At 39.0% G+C, this 19,653-nt stretch overlaps 1 protein-coding gene across 1 annotated transcript in view; it reads right to left on the minus strand.

Moving 5' to 3' along the window:
* LOC127623221 (rho guanine nucleotide exchange factor 17-like) overlaps positions 1-19,653 on the minus strand; it is a 97,132-nt gene that overhangs the window by 16,400 nt on the left and 61,079 nt on the right. Inside the window, 6 exon segments of the mRNA XM_052097557.1 lie at positions 140-316; positions 2,762-2,854; positions 3,276-3,392; positions 7,797-7,907; positions 7,909-7,980; positions 10,819-10,896. Of these exon segments, the coding sequence (XP_051953517.1) occupies positions 140-316; positions 2,762-2,854; positions 3,276-3,392; positions 7,797-7,907; positions 7,909-7,980; positions 10,819-10,896 (648 nt within the window).

The raw sequence follows: 19,653 nt of genomic DNA on the forward strand, positions 1-19,653 counted from the left end.
GTTATTGGTCCGTTTAGACGTCTTTGGTCAATGCTGCATTCATATATCAATCGAACACGCCCTAAAACAATTTTGTAGCTGCCAGAGGGGAGAGCTGAAAATGAAGTGTCTAAGGTGTGACACCGTATTTGTCTCTCACATGTTCTATGCCCTCTATGTGAGCTTCGATCTCCTGCATGATGCGTGTCTCTCTCTCCAGCTCCTCTGCACTGCGTCGGCCCTTGTTAATCCTTTCGGCCAATCGTTTGATGTTCTTCTGAGCATCCAGTAGAAACGAGTAGTCTGGGTGTTCCTCAGGAGTGTGCTTTAGAAGATCCTGACACACAAAAATGGAGATACAATTTAGTACAGATTGTCACTTTAAAACTACAGGAGGTAACTAGAAACACAAATATAACATTGTGTCCTAACCAAGTAATTTTCGACAAAAAAGCGACAAAATCGCACACAGAAAGAACATATATGATGTTAAAAGAGATAGTTAACCCAAAAATTAGGTTTGAAGCAATCAACATCGAAGCCATATGGGATTCAGCGCTGTTTACATAGTTTAGCAATGAGTGAAAATTTACTTATATTACATCAGTTAATCACACAAAGTGATCGTATGCCTTCAGACGACTTGGAATGTGCCGCATAGACTACTTTTATGAAATTTATAGCGCTTCAAAATCGTTAAAGTGAGTCATCGTTTACTGTCATTGTACAGAATTCAACCAACAAGCCTGGATTAAATTACCATAAAATTATCTAATTTTGTGCTCCGCAAGAATGTTGCATGTTTGGAATGACAAAAGGGTGAGTAATGTAGTGATGTCAGAAGTTTCATTTTTGGGTGGACTTTTTCGTGGACCAAGTCAACATGAAACTGTTCACAAACCATTTTACTTTTTTAATAAGACATATTTGTATTACATATGGCGGAGCAAGTTTTTACATTTTATGAAAGTTTTTTGTGTGTGTGTAAAAACACATCCACATATGTGCTCATCTAAAGCATTGCGATGCTCCTGAACACTTAATATTTCCGCATTTTGTAATCTAATTCAATGTTTCCCAAACTGGGGTATGCGTACCCCTGGGGGTACGTGAGGTGACAATGGGGGTACGCGAATAACATTCTGATATTTACTGTTCTTTCAATTTCATCACAGTCTAATATAACATTCAAATCCAGTTCATGTATTTCTCACTGGCAAAAATTATTTTGCATGCACTCTAGTGTAGGAACACCAAAATGGTTGTCTCATAAAAGTCAGAAAAATATGCGATAAAATAACCCTATCTTTGTGGTTAAAAACGCAAATGATATGACGCACGATGCATGAGTAAATATATATTTTTTAACCGTATAACAAGTGTAATTTTTTGCCAGCCCAGCACACTGCTAGGTGACGTAGCATAGTGATAGTAAATAAAACATTTCACTGTTTTACCAGACTCGCACATGTCAGTCGTCCACGAATTTAGTTGAGTTTAAAACGTAATTGGTATTTAAGGTTAGATGCATGGGGAGTTTTGATACTGAAGGTATAAGTTCAAAAGCTTTAATGACAGTTGTCAGACATGCAGCGCCACCAAATAATTTTCCATATTCACACGCAGAAATTTTCAATCACATTTGCTTGCACGGTAGAGACCTGTTTATACATTGTTGCATGATGTTTTTTCAGCAAATGAGCTCAACCTTGCTAACAGTGTCAAGTGTGACATAAAAAAGCACCTTGAGCTGACCGTGCAATTTCAGTTACTTCACCTCAATGCTCGAATTCAGCTGGCAATGCCGTACCTGCAATTCCAGGCACAGAACCGAACGCTATTCTTGCATACCACGCGACTTGATTAGGGGGAAGTTTTCAAATTATGCAGATATCTCATATCTAGCATTCCCATCTCAATCGATAATGTATATGATTAATATAACATGTACAAATATAACAAGTTTAATATAAGGGAGTTGTTTTACAAAGATATTTGTGTTAAACAGACATATTTTCAAATGACCTTTTGTGAATTTTATCTATGCGTTAGAGAGGGGAGGGGGTATGCGAAAGGATGTTGAATGTTTGGAGGGGTATGCCACTGTAAAAAGTTTAGGAACCACTGGTCTAAATCCATTCATTTCCAATGTCCGGTCATTTTTGACCAGGAATGCTACAAGTGCAACAAAGTGAAATAAAACCAATAAAATTGAAAGAAAACTGTCATTTTCTTGTGCGCGTGTGTTTTCAGATAACATGTGAATGAAGTCAAGGAATTTTATTCCAATTGCAATAAATAAAGAAAAAAGTTGCCCAAGCCAAAATGACTGGAAAACAACATAAGGGTTAAATATGTAGGTTTGCCTTAATAAGTGGTTTACCTTTAAGTAAATTGGGTAAATTATGATTTCAATTTCACTTTACTAAACAACTATGTGGAGCAAGATTTTGAACCAATGAGATTTAACTGTAGGTGGAGGTAGGCAGCATGATGTGACAACATAGAAACCAAACAAGCCACAAAATATCTTGTTGGTGTTTGTGGCTATATAGGACAAAATCTCAGATTAACATGAGAAGAGATGTGACTTATCGATTGACACTTTATCAGGTCTCGTCTTGTTTACTAGAGTAATGCAGCAGAGATTTTTTTTTTTTTTTGCTGCAGTCATTAACAAAAATGTCATATTATTTAGCAAAAACTTCCTATCTTCAGCAAAAATACATAGAAAACAATAATATAATAATAGACAAAAATAAAGAGGTAAGTTTAGTGTTACCTTGATTAGCAGCTCGTATCGTGGAATCCGCTGCACTGGCTTTATCATCAGATCACCCAGAGCTTGTTTCTCTTTGTTCTCACGCATGCTTTGCTGAAGAGGAAAGAGACAGAATGACAGAGAAACAAACAAAACAACTGACCTTATTGGGATTTTAAATGCGTGTGTGTGGTTATTCAACCACACTTTACTAGATAAAGTAGCGTTCAGTTGGAACTCAGCATTTACCACTAGATGACATTAATCCTCGATCCATTGAGTTTACAATGCAAGTGGACACATCTAACAAAAACATGCAATGATTAAGCTGAAAATATCTACTGATATATGAAAGGAGTAATGTACAGTTTGTCATTATAGCAAAATAAAGTTATTTTGCGATGATGACCGATTGACAGTTTATTATACTGCTTTTTACACATGGCTACTAACCAAATAAAAATACTGATTTAAATTGAAATAATTTTAGTATGTGTTAAAAAGAGACACAAACACACAAAGAACCAAAGTGTACCTCTAGAAACTTTAGGAAAGCAGGTTTGGCCTCCTTGGCGATTCTCACTGCATCTTTGGCGTTCATGAAGTTGTCTATGTATGCTGAATAAATATTGGCAAGGATCTCTTTGGAAAACTGTGAAAAGAAAGACAAAACATTATCAGAAATGCACACAAACACTTTCTCAAAGCACGCAATAGCTGTACGCCTCCAAAACATCCTCAAGAAGTTTGCAAGGAAGTATTTTGAAGGACTGAGGACACTTTAGATGTTTACAGAATGAAGGCTAGTTTAACTCAAGCTTCAAAGTCTGCTAAATGACAAAGTAAAACTTAAATTGAAGAGTTGCTTACAGGTTGCTTACCAAAGAGTACTATGGCGGTACCATGGTACAGTGAAGCAATCAGATGTTTATACCATGATACTTTCATATACACTCACAAGCACTTTATTAGGTACACTACACCTGTACACCTACATATTAATGCGATTATCTAATCAGCCAATCGTGTGTCAGCAATGCATAAAATCATGCAGATACGGGTCAGGAGCTTCAGTTAATGTTCACATCAACCATCAGAATCAGGAAAAAGTGTGATCTCAGTGATTTCGACCATGGTAGGATTGTTGGTGCCAGATGAGCTGGCTTGTGTAGTAACTGTAACTGTTTCTGCACCTGCTGATCTCCTGGGATTTTCTCACACAACAGTCTCTTGATTTTACTCAGAACGCTCTTCCTAATAAAGTGATTAGTGAATCTATACGATCTCCTTATTTATGATATTTACATGACACTCCAATGTGTAACAACTGTAGTATGGTATTACCATGGCACATGTCAAAAGAATGATGATATTTACCAAGGTACACAACCCCAACATGGTATTACCATGGCACCATGTCCAAAAAAATATGTTCTTACCAAGGTATCATGACCAAAGAATTGTTCTATTTACCATGGTGCATACACCTAAACATGCAATGACTATAGTACATTTCCAAAAACATGGCATTACCATGGTATCATATGCAAAGAATGATGCGATTTACCATGGTACATACCCAAATACATGCAATCACTTACTGTAGGTACATGTCCAAAAAACATGGTATTACTATGGTATCATGTGCAAAGAATGATGATCTTTATCAATCCTATTTCTTTTGTACATGTCCAAAAACATGGTATTACCGTGGCATCATCTCCAAAGAATGATACAATTTACACTGGCACATACTCAAAAACATGCAATGACCATGGTACATGTCCAAAAACATGGTATTACCAAGGTATCATGACCAAAGAATTATTCTATGCACCATGGTACATACACCTAAACATGCCATGACTACAGTACATTTCCAAAAACATGGCATTACCATGGTATCATATGCAAAGAATGATGCTATTTACCATGGTACATACCCAAATACATGCAATCACTTACTGTAGGTACATGTCCAAAAAACATGGTATTACCATGGCATAATAAACAATGCAATCTACCATGATATACAGGGTATACTGTAACAAAAATATACAATTAATTCATTTCATGTAAAGAAACATGGTATTACCATGGCATCATGTCCAAAGAATGATACTATTTACAATGGCACATACTCAAAAACATGCAATAACTTTGGTACGTGTCCAAAAACACGGTATTACCATGGTTCTTTTTGGTACTTTTTGCAGTGAAAAGGCTGCTGAAAAAGGATGGACAGAAAGAGAATAAAAGCCAAAGAGAGTCACCGTGACCCTTCGTATATGAGTCAGTCCAAATGACAGTCAGGACAACTAGAGCTGTTTAGTAATTTAAGTCTTTGTGGACAGACAGACAGTCCTTTAATAAATCTCCTTAATGCCAGAGTTTACACTACATGATTTTAAGCCCAATTTGTGCTCGCCGACAGTTTTGTGGAGATCGCCGACAAAAACCTTAAATCGTAGGCAAATCAGAGCTCGCTACCGTGAGCGACACAGACGAGTCGCCGATGTCAGAGAGATATCTAGAATGTTAAATATCTGGACCTGTCTGCGATTCCAAACCGTGCAATGTGAAATATGTATTGACTGAATACAACAGCAGCGTTGACCTACAGCCAATGAGAGAGCAAGAAATGGGCACGGAAAGTTTCAGTGGGAGGAGTCCACATGTACCTCCAACAGAACATCAACTAGCATGGCTGTGGTATCAAGAAAGTCTCATTGGACCCAAGAAATGGAGGAAAAATTAGTGGAACATTGGCAGGAGCACCAGTGCCTATTTGATAGGGGCGGTTGTGGCTCAGGTGGTAGAGCGGGTCAGCCACTAATTGTAGGGTTGGCGGTTCGATTCCTGGCCCACACGACTCCTTGGTATATAGTCTATTAAGCCCAAGTGTCCTTGGGCAAGACACTTAACCCCAAGTTGCTCCCAATGGCAGGCTAGCGCCTTGCATGGCAGCTCTGCCGTCATTGGTGTGTGAATGGGTGAATGAGACGCAGTGTAAAGGTTAAAATGGCGCTATATAAGGGCAGACCACTTACCATTATTTACCTCTGAACTGGGTGCAGAAAGAGATGTTTTGGGGAGAAATTGCCAATTCTCTTGAACAGTCAGGTGAGCAAATAGGTAGATTTTTCAGTAGGAGGTACTTTTTTGAACCAATAAAATATATGATGCCTTTACACATTATGTAAATGGCATGTTTTCGTATCTCGAATCACTTGTGCCCTGTTGTGAAACGTAATATGGAGTCCAGGCAGAGTCGTCTGGGATTCGTCAATAGTGAAATGTATTGTGTAATGCGTTCACCCATGTTGCCGATTCGTCATGTAATTTGAAAATGCTACGACTTCCATGACAAGACAGACAATGGTGCAATATGAACGGTACCATGATCCGGTGTCTTTGAAAGTTGTGTATTGTGTAGGAAGCATAACAGATTGTGAGGAAAGGCAGCTCATCTCAGCGCTCTATGTGTGCGATTCAGTCTGCACTGTAATGATTAACTACCATGCATGCAGGGGGATAATTTACACACACCTGAAAGAAACACAGTCCCTGTTTTACGAGCTCAGGATGACAAAGGGTGACAAATCTGCACAATGTCTTTCATGGATGCTTTCATCACTTGACTCGTAAAATAAACACTATTCTAAGAAGTACAGTTGTTAGTTAAGGCCGGAGACTTGTTGTGTTTTGTTTTGGCTTCCGTTTCCATGTCTGGTTTGTAATCGTACACTCACATTAATTGAATGCAATATAGCAATTGTAATTCAATAATATGATATTTTATTAAATCTAATAATGTCGTTTCTTGCTTTGTTTTTGGTTATTTTGACTCCAGTATGTACTGTAATTTGGGTTGTATGTCATTTCTTGAAGTTTGCCTCTGTGGAACAAAAATGAGAGTTTTCAGTGAGCCAATCAGTGAGCGTTTTCAAATCGGGATGGGTGTTTTTCAATGGTCTAATCAAAATAGGCATCCTCTATGTTAGCTCAGACATCTTTGAGGCTAAAACATACTGCTTTTCCCTTGTCGTGTGCACTGTGAGCTAGACCTACCTGCACTCAGAAAAGCGAAGTACACTTTAGCCTGAACATTCAGTTTGACGACATGGTAGTATGTGCTAATTTTTGAGTCCTAATTTACTACATACTCATCAGTGAATAGCCTATACTTTCCCATCAGCGAAGTACATACTTATACTGGCACAATAGTTTGTAGTATAAATAAGCAAATAGGGACTATTCCTAACAGTTCCTTCAATGTAAGGTGAAGATGTCTTCTCTCTGAAGGAATGCAGAGGGTCTCAGCGTGGGGCTTTAATCTGTCTGACCTAATCTGCCCCAGTATGGGCTAACACCGCCTCAAGACCACTTGCTACATGTTGTTTAGACATTCCTGTCAGGTTCACATTCACACGTCAAAGGAAAGACTGTTATTTGCTCTGACAAAACGAGTCGACAAACTGACAAACTAAGGTAGAGAGCAGTCAGGTACTTAGCTTGTTTAGAGAACGTAAATCTAGTTCAAGAGAGTGTTTCTTTAAGGGATCTGGATACTGTAGTTTTTTCTACTGAAACCTGTGGTATTAAATAAAAGTGTTTCAATGGAGCAAACGCATCATGTTGTAATTACGTTTTTTTTGTGGTCTGCTGTAGAGAATCATTTGTAGTAGCAGTAATGCTAACACTAGAGCTACAATTACCTGTAAAGCTGAAAGGTTAAATATTTCCAAGTTTAAAATACTTTCTCCTATGTCAGTTTAATGTCAACTCTAAGTAGACTATTCATAAGTCGACTTCCTGAAGAATGTAACCATTGTGGCGGTTTAAAAATATAGTTCTGTTGGTTGGAGCAGCTTAATATGTCTGCTTCTGACTCAACCAATGTAATGAGTTTGGGGCAGGACTACATGTTTGTTTGACCAATGGAAAATGGGGGGAGGTCAATTCACATAGTTCTAGTGTGCACTTAATGTTGATTGGGATGCAGCCCATGTTGTTGTGAATCATTTCTTTCTGTTGAATAAAGACAGAAACTCACCGACTGAATGAGCAGGTGTCCGACCGTCTGTTTGTCGTGCCATTGGTTTACGCAGTCCTCCACCTGTTCCAGAAACTGCTCGTGATGTTCAAATATCTCTGGGATCATCGCAGAACATCTCATCCACCAGAGACGGGTCACAGAGAGGAGAGTTCTCTGGATGCTTGAGGGGTTTCATGTAGCCCTGAGACAAGAACAACAGAGAAACAGGCAGAGGTAATTTATGCAGAGAACTCTGAACTTTCTACAAAGACAGCTAGCTTTTAAGGTAACATGCTTACAGAATAAAACCTCATAAGTGCCTGATTTGAAATGCCCTTTATGGGCAGTGGATCCATTAATGATAACTTCATATGCTCCACACAAACAGTGCTCCTTATGTAGCGTGCGAGAGACTAAAACTAACACAGTTGATTCCAACTGAGGCTGATGTTAGCATGCTACTATTCTAACAAATCAAATGCAGCACAAAAAGCAGAGAGTACACACAAATATTGGTAAAATAGCCTATTAAGCCTGAAATATTTTCTATCAATTATTTTCAGTGCTGAATAAAACTGACCAATGTTTATAATATTCCTATATTTATAAACAACATTTTCCCCAACATTCACTATGTGTGTGATGGTGATCCGAAAGTTGTTGAGTGTGGGGGGGGGGTGCTTTTCTGCATATCGCAGCGCCATTTTGGGGTCCGTTCTGCATAACACGCCAGCTGATTTGAGCTTATCACGGCCCATTCGGCACACTTCGCAGCTGACCCACCGGCCCGCTCAGTTCTCCCGATGGCCAGTCCGTCCCTGATCGGCTCCATAGTGCGTCGGCCCACCAGGAAAATGCCCGGTATGCCATATTACCAGGCCAGCCCTGGTTGAGTTCCAAAATAGATCGGACTGCAATTTCTAACACAATTAATTATACGTTGCATTCTCAACATTGCCACAAGGGGCACTATTGCAAGATTAGGGTCAACTATTTGCTTCTACAGTGAGTTTTCACCTTCAAGTCAACAACTGTCACGACGGAGCAATGGTTTGAAGAGAATATTGATGAGCAATATATATTTATATCAACTTACTTAAATAATAACTAATCAAGTTTTATGGTACAGACTTTTGAAGGTAACTCCATCATTCCCTTGAGTACTAAGGTTTGTTACCACCACAGTAATGCAAGAACGCACGTTATACATGCTCCACCAAACCACGCATTGACCAAGTGCTCACATCTGTGTACGTGTACTTGTGTAAAGTCTGTTTCTGGACTTAGAATGTGACCAAATGGGGTATCTTTTTATTCTGATATATACCATGGTAATGAATAAGCATAATGGTATTTGCATGGGACTCCAAGATACTTTATAGAATTGTATTGCCAAGATGTCCAAACAGCATGGTAACATAATGGTAGAAACCATGGTAATTACAGTACCATAATTCACAAATTCAGAATAAATACAGGTTATTTTTTAAACAGTACATACTTTAACCATTCAATTGCCTCTTGCCTAATTTTCAGTGTTTAATGGAAAGATTTCACACACACATCCACACCATGTTGGCGCATATCAGTGTGTTTGTTTAAGGTCAATGGCTGGTTCAATTTCTATGTTTTGACTAGTGCACATCTGGCCGACGTTCCTCCAGCGTTTGAACCCCCCTAAACGTTACTGTGCCGATCAACCTCTCCGTCTTTCATTCTTCCATCATGTACCTCTCCACACCCTTATCCTGCATGTAACCATCTACACCTTGATCGCTTAGCCCGAGCTTGTGTCTTTTAGTCAAACAAGATTCACCCACTTCATTGCATTTATGGGTGTAATGATGTTGACTGTAACAATCATTTAACCCAAAATACACAGAATGGGGCATAAATAACAGTGAGGATTGGTCTGTAATAAGGGTCATTTTGAAAGTGCACTCCATGGCTTGAGCTCGCATGATGTTTTAGTCTGTGACTCGTTCACCTTGTCGCCATGGCAACCCTACAGCAGCCAATATACTGGCTAGACTATGTTGCAGTGAGTCATAAGGGATGGGACAATATGATTCTCTCTTTTTAGCTCATTAAAGCTGCACTATATAAGATTTTCTGGTTAGAAATGATAAGAAATTGCCATTATTGATTGAGTACATAAACAATAAGTTTTCAAATCAATATCCTTACCTTACCCCGATTCACTAAGGTAAGCCTATAAAAATGATTTGTGTTTTGAGCTGTCGGGTTTGATTTGGCATGAAATCACTGGCTTATGACATACATTCTTGCGTCATTATGTCATGTACGGGTTACGGGTTAATATTTAGGAAACTGAAATTGTTATATTGCATTAAGCATATTATTTTCATGTTTAAAAAAAGCATGTTTTATCCCCATCATTACTGAATCCTCATTTTATGTTTTTAGTATACTGTGTTATTTTGTGCATTCATAGACATACTATTTTAGTATTACGGTTCACTTGCATTATCAGCTGAGACTGTACAATTTAATATAAAATTAATAAAGTCTTCCATTGAAATCGTATCAGCCATATCACCTTCTAAATTGGTAAGTGTAGTTCAATACAAACATTAATAGTAGATAAAACACTTGTAAAATTATATTAAAATATACTGGGAGTGATTGAGGTGATTGAATCCCCTGTTCTCTCTATAAAAGCGCTTTGAACCCTGAATGTTCCTTTATTGAATATTTTTTTTAATGGATGGGCAGAATATTGGTCTGTAGTCATTACAATTAACTTTATACTGTATATACTGTATATCTGTGGGTCCGTTTTACCAAATGTCCTCACAAGGGTAGTAAAACCTGAAACCTACAACAGCTACTAGAAAAACAGCTAAATAAACACACTAAACAATTAATGTCATAATGAAAATGTAAGGTATTGAGGGTAAGGTTTATGGGTAGGGTTAGAAGATATTACCTCAATATAAAAACAATCGTTAATGGAAATTCCCCAACATAACAGAAAAGCAAAAATGTGTGTGTGTGTGTGTGTATATGGCTGTCATACCTGAATCAGTGTGCGTAGAGATTCAACATAAGACTGTTCTGTGTCCAGTAGTGTCATCATGACATGTTTTCTCATATCCTGCAGAAAGAAACCCAATACAACTTATTGCAAGTCACACAAACACACACATTACAAAAAAACAACAACAACAAAAAAACATTCTTTTTTAAAACACATGGTAGCCTCCAATCTGGAGTACTTAACATGTGAAAAACACCACTTCAAAACCCTTACAAACAATGGCAATTATTTGAATTGGTGTTGCTCGTGTTCCATACATGAATGACACCTCTAATCGTGTGGCTTGTTGAGTGTCACGATTCCCTTGTTGTCTGCCCTGGGTCTCACTTGTCTTTGTCAGAAACTACACTTCCCATGATCCTCGGCCCTCATCACTGCCAGCCCTGTGTCATTGTGCTCACCTGATTGTAGTTTGTCTTCATCATGTCTCCAGTGTATAGAAACCCTGTTTGTTCTCCATTCCCTTGTTGATCGTCGATGTATATGGATGCTTGTTTCCGTGGTCTTTAATGTTCATCCTGCCAGTTTTACCTTTGTATGTTTTTCGTGTTTTTGTTGTGTTTCCCCATTGCGGGTGTTTCCTTTGTTTTTGTTTTGTCTCTTTAGTTGTCCAATAAAGCCTACCCTGCATTTAGATCCTCGCCCCTCATCTGCCTTCCTGTTCATCGTAACAGAACGATCGACCAGGGAATAGAGAACAAACAGGGTTTCTATACACTGGAGACATGATGAAGACAAACTACAATCAGGTGAGCACAATGACACAGGGCTGGCAGTGATGAGGGCCGAGGATCATGGGAAGTGTAGTTTCTGACAAAGACAAGTGAGACCCAGGGCAGACAACAAGGGAATCGTGACATTGAGGAGAGGTGAGCAAATACTTTCCAAGCAATAACCCTTTCAAACATCGAGAGATCATGGCAAATTGCTGCAAACTTGCCTATAAATTCGCCTCCGATCATTTTCACATGCAAATGAGCTTTGCCGCAAATGATTAATTTTTGCCAAAGGTTTGCTGGAGGTTCACCACCATCAATGAGAGCTCCAAACTTCTGGCAAACATTTGCGGCGAATCACAAGCTCATTTGCATGTGAAAATAACGAGTATTGTATTTTTTGTAAGGGAAGACTTACACTTTCCCATAGTGGATGATAAAACAAGAATATACAAAAAGCTTAGGACCTTGAGCCATATCTAGAGACAAGGATGTCATAAAAACTTGTGGGAGGGCACTTTTGAAGCAACCACCCAGAACACCCTAGCAACTGCAACACTGTGTCAACCATCCACGATTCACTAGCTTTGAACTGGCAGTGAATCTCTCTCTCTCTCTCTCTCTCTCTCTCTCACACACACATACTTTATACTGAAGCTCTAATCAAAATAAGAATTTCCTGTTTACTGGTCTGTGTGAGTCCACAGAGCCAAATGTGTATGCTTCCTACTATCAGAAGATAACCTTCACTAACCACTGATTCAACCCTGACAAACACAGCAGCCAACACACAACAAATACTGCAAAGAACAGTGAAAGAGTAAGTGAGAGAGTTTAAAGAGAGAGAAAAAAGACAGGATGACAGAATCTACTGTCCTCTGTTATAACAGCCTGTTTCAGAAATATGCCCAACTCAAACACTGATTATAACATGCATGTAATTGCCTTTACAGGAAGCCACGTCCAGTGTACACAGAGCTGGGCACGCCACATACAGTCACTTATTACATGCAGAAGGAGAGGGAATATTCCTTTAAAAGGAGCAAAGACTGGGCTTATTTACAGAAAGACTAAAATGAAGAGCAAGTGAGGCTTCACATGCCAGAGTCATCCAGTATCAAAACATCCCTGTCACAAAATTGTTAACATTTATTTTGAAATGCGGTGAAAAACCCTAAAAATCACTCATTTAGTCTGTTTTGAAAAACAGAAAATTGTCAGAGGAATGCAAGATGCTTAAAGGAGAGAATTCATCACATAACCACAAGCATGTACATACAAATATCAATCAAGCAACCCTTCAAATAATACCATAGTACCTATAGCATTCCACGAGATACACATTTAATGTGTGCTTGTGTCCCTTAGATGCTGATGTCATCCAGATCATTTCCTCCCATCAACCACTCTGACACACTGTACAAACCAGCAGGCCTTCTTGGCAGACATGTCCAGCTATTAACAGCTTCGCTATATAAACCAGCTGACCTGATGCCACTCATTTTCTAAACATTTCGTTACTTCAAGCTGGTCTGAACCAACTCAGTCTAAACTAGTTTAAAATGCTTCCGAGCAGTGTTATCCTGTTTGTCTGTTAACAAAAGTCATAACTAAACAGTATTTCAGTAACTATTTCATTTAGTTTGTCTGGATAATAGGCCTACATTACATTGACTATTACGTTTACATTTACGCACTTAGCAGACGCTTTTATCAAAAGTCAAAGCGACTTATAGAGCCCTTCTTACAGGGACAATCCCCCCGGAGCAACCTGGAGTTAAGTGCCTTGCTCAAGGACACAATGGTGGTGGTTGTGGGGATCTAACCAGCGATACTATTACATAGTATCTTTCTGATGCCTAAAATAATACTAATAATTCTACTAACAATAAACAGTATTCCATATGATATGTATTCCATTCTAATACTGAGAGCACTAAATTTGACAAATGTTTGCTATATATTATGTGTTTTAACTTGTGTAGCATGCTAACATAGCAGGCTAGTCGGATTGCATGCTAACCTTAAAGGCCCAAGTATACTTTGTTTATGCATGTTCCGGATCACCTTGCGCCTGGTCGACCATGTTGCCTTTGTGAGTATACTTGTACTTTTCTGACTGTGAACGAACACAAACGAGTTTGACGCACGCGCACTTCAACTGTTTTGTGACACACTTTTAGCACAGTTAATGGCCATGCGCAGACGACTCGCACAACGATGAGTAAATTACTTGGACAACTTTGTGTACTGTTCTTTAAATTAAACTATTCCCTATCCAGTCTGGATTAAACATAGGTCTACATAGTGTATAGCTCGGCTGACATATAACATGGCAAAAACAACCAAGAAGGACTTACAAATGTGTCAAGATTTAGCACATAACCGAATGTGGACACGCGCACACACACACACACACACACACACGGAACTCATGGCCAGTAGATGGCATGTTTACGATGCAACTGATGGTTACTTCAAAAGAAACCAAAACCATTTTTTAACATGCACAAGTCGTTTTAGTTAGTTTTGAATCAATGCATGTTAGTTTTTGTTTATTTGTATTTTTTTGGAAAATTTGAATTTTAGTTTTCATTTTGTTTTTCAAGGTTATTTTTGGTAATTTAGTTTGTTTAGTTTCAGATTCAGTTAACTATAAAAACCTTGGGCTGTGCTGATGACATACTGTGCATTCCGGAGCATTCCGCATTCATTCATTTTTTTTCTTCACAAAAACTGTTTACAAGTCCAAGGGGGGCATGAACTTTATCCTAAATATAACATGGTAATAAAAAAGCATTCAAATTGCATTTAGACTACAACAGTCTCTGGAGTCTCGACAGGGGGCTAGAAATTCGCCCATGGCTTCAACAGCATGGCATGTTGAGAGGTGTCGTGCATATGCGGGTGGTGGCCATGACAGACATCACAAAAGAGCTTTGTGTTTTTCTGAAATGCCCTGATTGGACAAACTGTGCCCCGCAAGGTGTCTGACATTCAATAACAGGTGTGCTCTGAGGATTCATGAAGGTTACTCTATTAAAATGTTCCTCAGCAAGGTTATTGTTAGAAAAATCTAATACGAAGACAAGCCATTCGTCAGTCTCATCACCCAACATACAAAATAAAATGAAAACTAAAAGACATTTTCAAAGCTATACTATATATTCCTCCATACTTCTATACACTGAGCAAATAAAGGTTAAAAAAAAGCTCAGCCTTCTTGCAGTAGAATCACACACCCCAAAAACAAAATGATCTTGCCTTCGCACAAGTATGAAAGCACACGTGAAGACAATTATGTGCTGTAAACATTTGGCCTCTAACAATCATAATGTATTTACTTTGGTCACAACATACACACATGAGGATCAGGTCTCCTTCAAAACTCCCTCAAAATACTTAATAACTGCTTGAATGACTTAAATTGAATTAGTTTAAACATCTAATGGACATTCTTACCATGTGGCTTAGATAATGGAAAAAGGTGCCTTGTGCACCAGTAGATGTGCTGCTCATATTAGCATGAAGCATTATGGAGCGCCATCTTTATAATGGAATCATATTGTAGAGCATGAACATCCAAACACGTTCCTTGGAAAGATGCGGTCAAGCCAATGAACCCAATGAAGAAGCGAGAGAACATGAATCCCATCGAGGAAAAATAAATTTAATACGCAGATGTTGAAGGCAGCTCATGTGGGCCTGTTGGACTGCGTAAACACAAGCGAAACTACGAAGACTGTGAGATTGATTGAGAAAACTAAAACAATGGCTGTATTTCTAGAGCAAAGAAAATACAAAATAAGAAAGATATATATGATATAAGACATACGTAAAGAAATAAAGTGGGTTAACTTGCCAACAGCATGTGGAAGAGTTGAAGGGAAATGCAAACTAAATTTTAGAGCTGGAGGAAGAAACATTTTCGGTTGAAATACAACAACTGGAGGATTTATTTGATTTTGTCCACTTATTTTGCCAGTATAACTCTGCCAGCCCTACATGTACACAACACAAACAAACATACAGAAGAAATAATGGTGTTTTTAAAGGAATAGTTCAGCCAAAAATGGATATTATGTCATAATTTACTCAGTGGCAAGATTTTCACTGAAAAATAACATAAATTTCAGGCTATACCTCACCAAAACCTATCGTATGCATTCAAAAATATTGAAATATGGCTAGTAATTGACTGATATGGGTTATATATAGTATATATAGACTGTCTACTTGCATATACTGTACTAGATATACTCAAAGATAAAAGCTGGCGATATGAACCTAAACTGAGAACATTATTGTAACCAATCTGGATGGAGTGAAAGGACCAAAGCAGAATAAAGAGAAGAGAGAGCGTTTTGACCATGTGAGAAGCTAGTTGCCTAGCACCAAACATCAGTTCTCAGCCCCCCCCTCCACACCACAGATGCTCTCCACTGTCGTCATTCCCTAACTCCCAGTGACAAGAGTCCTGTATCACAAGAGACACCACACTGCAGTTTTGTGCCTTTACCATCTTTTACAAAGCCATCCCTCCATCCCAGGGCTGTCTGTTCTCTAGCTGTTTCAGCAACAAGTCTTCCTTGAAAGGCTTTTTGAAAGAACTTTGACTCTGCTGTGATCAACTGTCCTGCAGAGTTATGCAATGGTGACAATGGCTTTGAGGTACATGTGTCATACATGTGCCTGTCTGGTTGGCGTATTCTAATCCATTTGCAATATTGATCAAAACATGACTGACTATTTTGTCTGCAGACTGAACCAGCCAATGAAACAAATCAATAGTAGCAGTGGACCACGGAACACAAATAAGAGGATCAGAACCTCAATGAAACGAGACTGAATTGACCTTGTTTTTCATTTTATGTATATTATGCCTGCATTGCCTGGGGACATTGCTATTGGAAAAATCACATGGCATTCTAACTGTGCACATACGAAAGTAAGGGATATTTCTAATGTGTACTGAATCCAGGAATTGCCCTTGTTTGTTCCAACAAGTGGGGCAAATTTCAAGCAAAAGAGGCAATCAATATACCAAACATATGATAATTGTTGGTGTCGTCTGGTTCCGGAAGGAAGAATCCTACTTTGATTATTAATGACAACTAATAAACCTTTAAAAGACAGTCCTACTATGAGCTCTGAGGTTGTTAATCAATGGTAATCGACTGGTTAAAGTCAATTTCAGTTTTGAAAATTCATGTTTAATAGACCATCTCAAGGATGTAAATGACAATGAAGGAATTAGAATGCTACTAGCCTGGGAGCACTTCCGGTATCATTACTGGATCATTTAAATATGGCTCTGAGTCAACATATTTTCCAAAAGACAGAAAGATCAGGAATATTGGATCACTCCTATTAAAACCAATGAAGCCGTTCATTAAAAATGTCTGCGTGACCTGCAGACAAGGTACGTTTTTCTTTTTGTATTCCTAATTTCCAAGTAATTTTGGATAAAAGTGTCTAATAAATGTCTAAATGTATTCTTAAATGACTTGCACAGCTTTGGTCATCATCATGGGAGCGATCGATAGTCAATTTTAGAGCTCTAACAATCAAACTTGCAATTATTTGGCAAAAATTGTGTTCACCTACTAGATGTGTTCTACAGTTCTTAGTACTGCACTTATCCAGCTGTCTCGCCTCAACTCAGTGGTTCATGCATCCATTTGCGATTGCTTTTTTGGAGATCTAAACACTTACATTTCTGTTAGTTTCATTTCAAGGAGCATCCAGCCACCGAACAACATGGTCCAAATTTTAATCATGACATTTTATGACAATCGTGTTAATGTTAGTAACGATACACATGTTTAAGTCACTAACAATGAAGCGTCTCCCGCTGTTGTTTTGAATGAGTATGATAGTAGGAAATGTTCAAGAAACAAAGATGTCTCCTGGGTAGCTCAGCGAGTATTGACGCTGACTACCACCCCTGGAGTCTCGAGTTTGAATCCATTACATTTACATTTATGCATTTGGCAGACGCTTTTATCCAAAGCGACTTACAGAGCCCTTCTTACAGGGACAATCCCCCCGGAGCAACCTGGAGTTAAGTGCCTTGCTCAAGGACACAATGGTGGTGGCTGTGGCGATCGAACCAGCAACCTTCTGATTACCAGTTATGTGCTTTAGCCCACTACACAACCACCAATCGTTATCCAGGGTGTGCTGAGTGATTCCAGCCAGGTCTCCTAAGCAACCAAATTAGCCCGGTTGCTAGGGAAGGTAGAGTCACATGAGGTAACCTCCTCGTGGTCGCGATTAATGGTAATCGCTCTCAATGGGGCACGTGGTAAATTGTGCGTGGATCGCTGAGTGTAGCATGAGCCTCCACATGCTGCGAGTCTCCTCTGTGTCATGCACAACAATCCACTTGATAAGATGCGCAGATTGACTGTCTCAGAAGCAGAGACAACTGAGACTTGTCCTCCACCACCTGGAGTGAGGTGAGTAACAGCGCCACCACGAGGACCTACTAAGCAATGCCACTCCTATAAAGTTTTTGTTAATTATTATTATTATTCACTATAACAGTACATACATACAGCATATATCAGTGCCCTATTACTATGAATACAAGTGGACTGGACTGCACTGCATTTAGTATCTGAAATTTGCTTAGATACTTGCGTGCCAGTCTGTGCCACACGGCCAATGCCAGCCTTTACAAAAACAGGTCACAGGATCAGGCAGTTGGCTATTTTTGGGTAAGGAGAGGATTCACAAGCAATAAACAGAGAGAACAAGTCTCACAGACTAAAACAAAGCAAAACAAGATCAAAAAGAAAAGCAGACTTGACAGAAAGTAAACACAACATTACACAGTGAAATACAGTATGAGAACACAATAGAAATATACTGTATACTCGGTATTGATTGCAAAAGAATCCAGTCTTAACCAGTCAACACAAAGATACACAGGGGCCAACCTGTGACCCCTGTTGTACCCGTTTAGATGTGTCATAATCCATATGTGAGGTGTAATACATTCTTAAGAAACCTCCCCTTACAGATGCCCAGAGGGACACTACAGACAGGTTAAATCCTCTCTATGTCTGGACATAATCCAACAAAGACTCTTCTCTCAAGCACAGTCCAGTAAATGGAGTGATGAAGGAGGGTTTGCAAGGAACTAGTGCTAAACAGGACAGGTTTTAAATGGATAGTTCACCCAAAAATGTCCATTTTGTCAATTACTCATTCTCATATTGTTCCAAACCTGTATGATTTACTTTCTTCCATGGAACACAAAGATGTTAGGCAAAATGAGATGTTAGGAACTGACAGCCTCAGTCACAATTTTATTAACTTGGTGGTTGATGCTGTCAGTCCCTAACGTTTCTGCCAACCATCTCCTTTTGTGTTCAACTGAAAGGAAGTCATACAGGTGGGGAACAATGAAGGGGAGTAAATGATGACAGAATTTTCATTTTTGGGCAAACAAATGTGTGAGAGGAAGATGGTGGTCTCTCTCTGAAGGGTATGGCACTGCTTTAATCTCATGATTCAACCAGCTACAGATTTAGTCCCTCTAATTCTATTAAGGGTGTGAAGAGAATAAACTGCTGTAGGAGTGCGAGAGAGACATAAACAGACCATCCACATAACACTAAACACTACTTTTCTAAAAACACAGTGATCGTTCGCTTCATTGTTTGTTCATTCTATATTGTTTTACAGTTTGTTATATCCATCTATCTATCTGTCTGTCTGTCTATACTGTCCATATATACTGTCCATCCATCTGGTTTGACGGTCTCAAGGACAACACCAAGCTATGGAGAAGAGAGTGTAAAGGGTTGAGATTAGAAGACTGCTTTAAATTTTAGGAAGTAACAGTTAAACTGGCTGTTTTGGTGAAAAGAGTAAAAGACCTTCAGAATCAAGTGTCACAAACATTGATACTCTCTGACAACTTACAATGATGACAACAACAGAGAAAAACAAAAGGGTCTGTAAGGGTCGTACCTCAGCACTGGTCCGAGCGCTGCCCACGCTTCCCCCACCCCCGTTTCCATTGGTCTCGACAGCAGACCTGTCCGTCATGTCCTCACCCGCCCCCCTACCTCCTCCTCCATCATCA

This window comes from Xyrauchen texanus, chromosome 29 (assembly GCF_025860055.1).
Source record: "Xyrauchen texanus isolate HMW12.3.18 chromosome 29, RBS_HiC_50CHRs, whole genome shotgun sequence".
Taxonomy (NCBI): Eukaryota; Metazoa; Chordata; class Actinopteri; order Cypriniformes; family Catostomidae; genus Xyrauchen; species Xyrauchen texanus.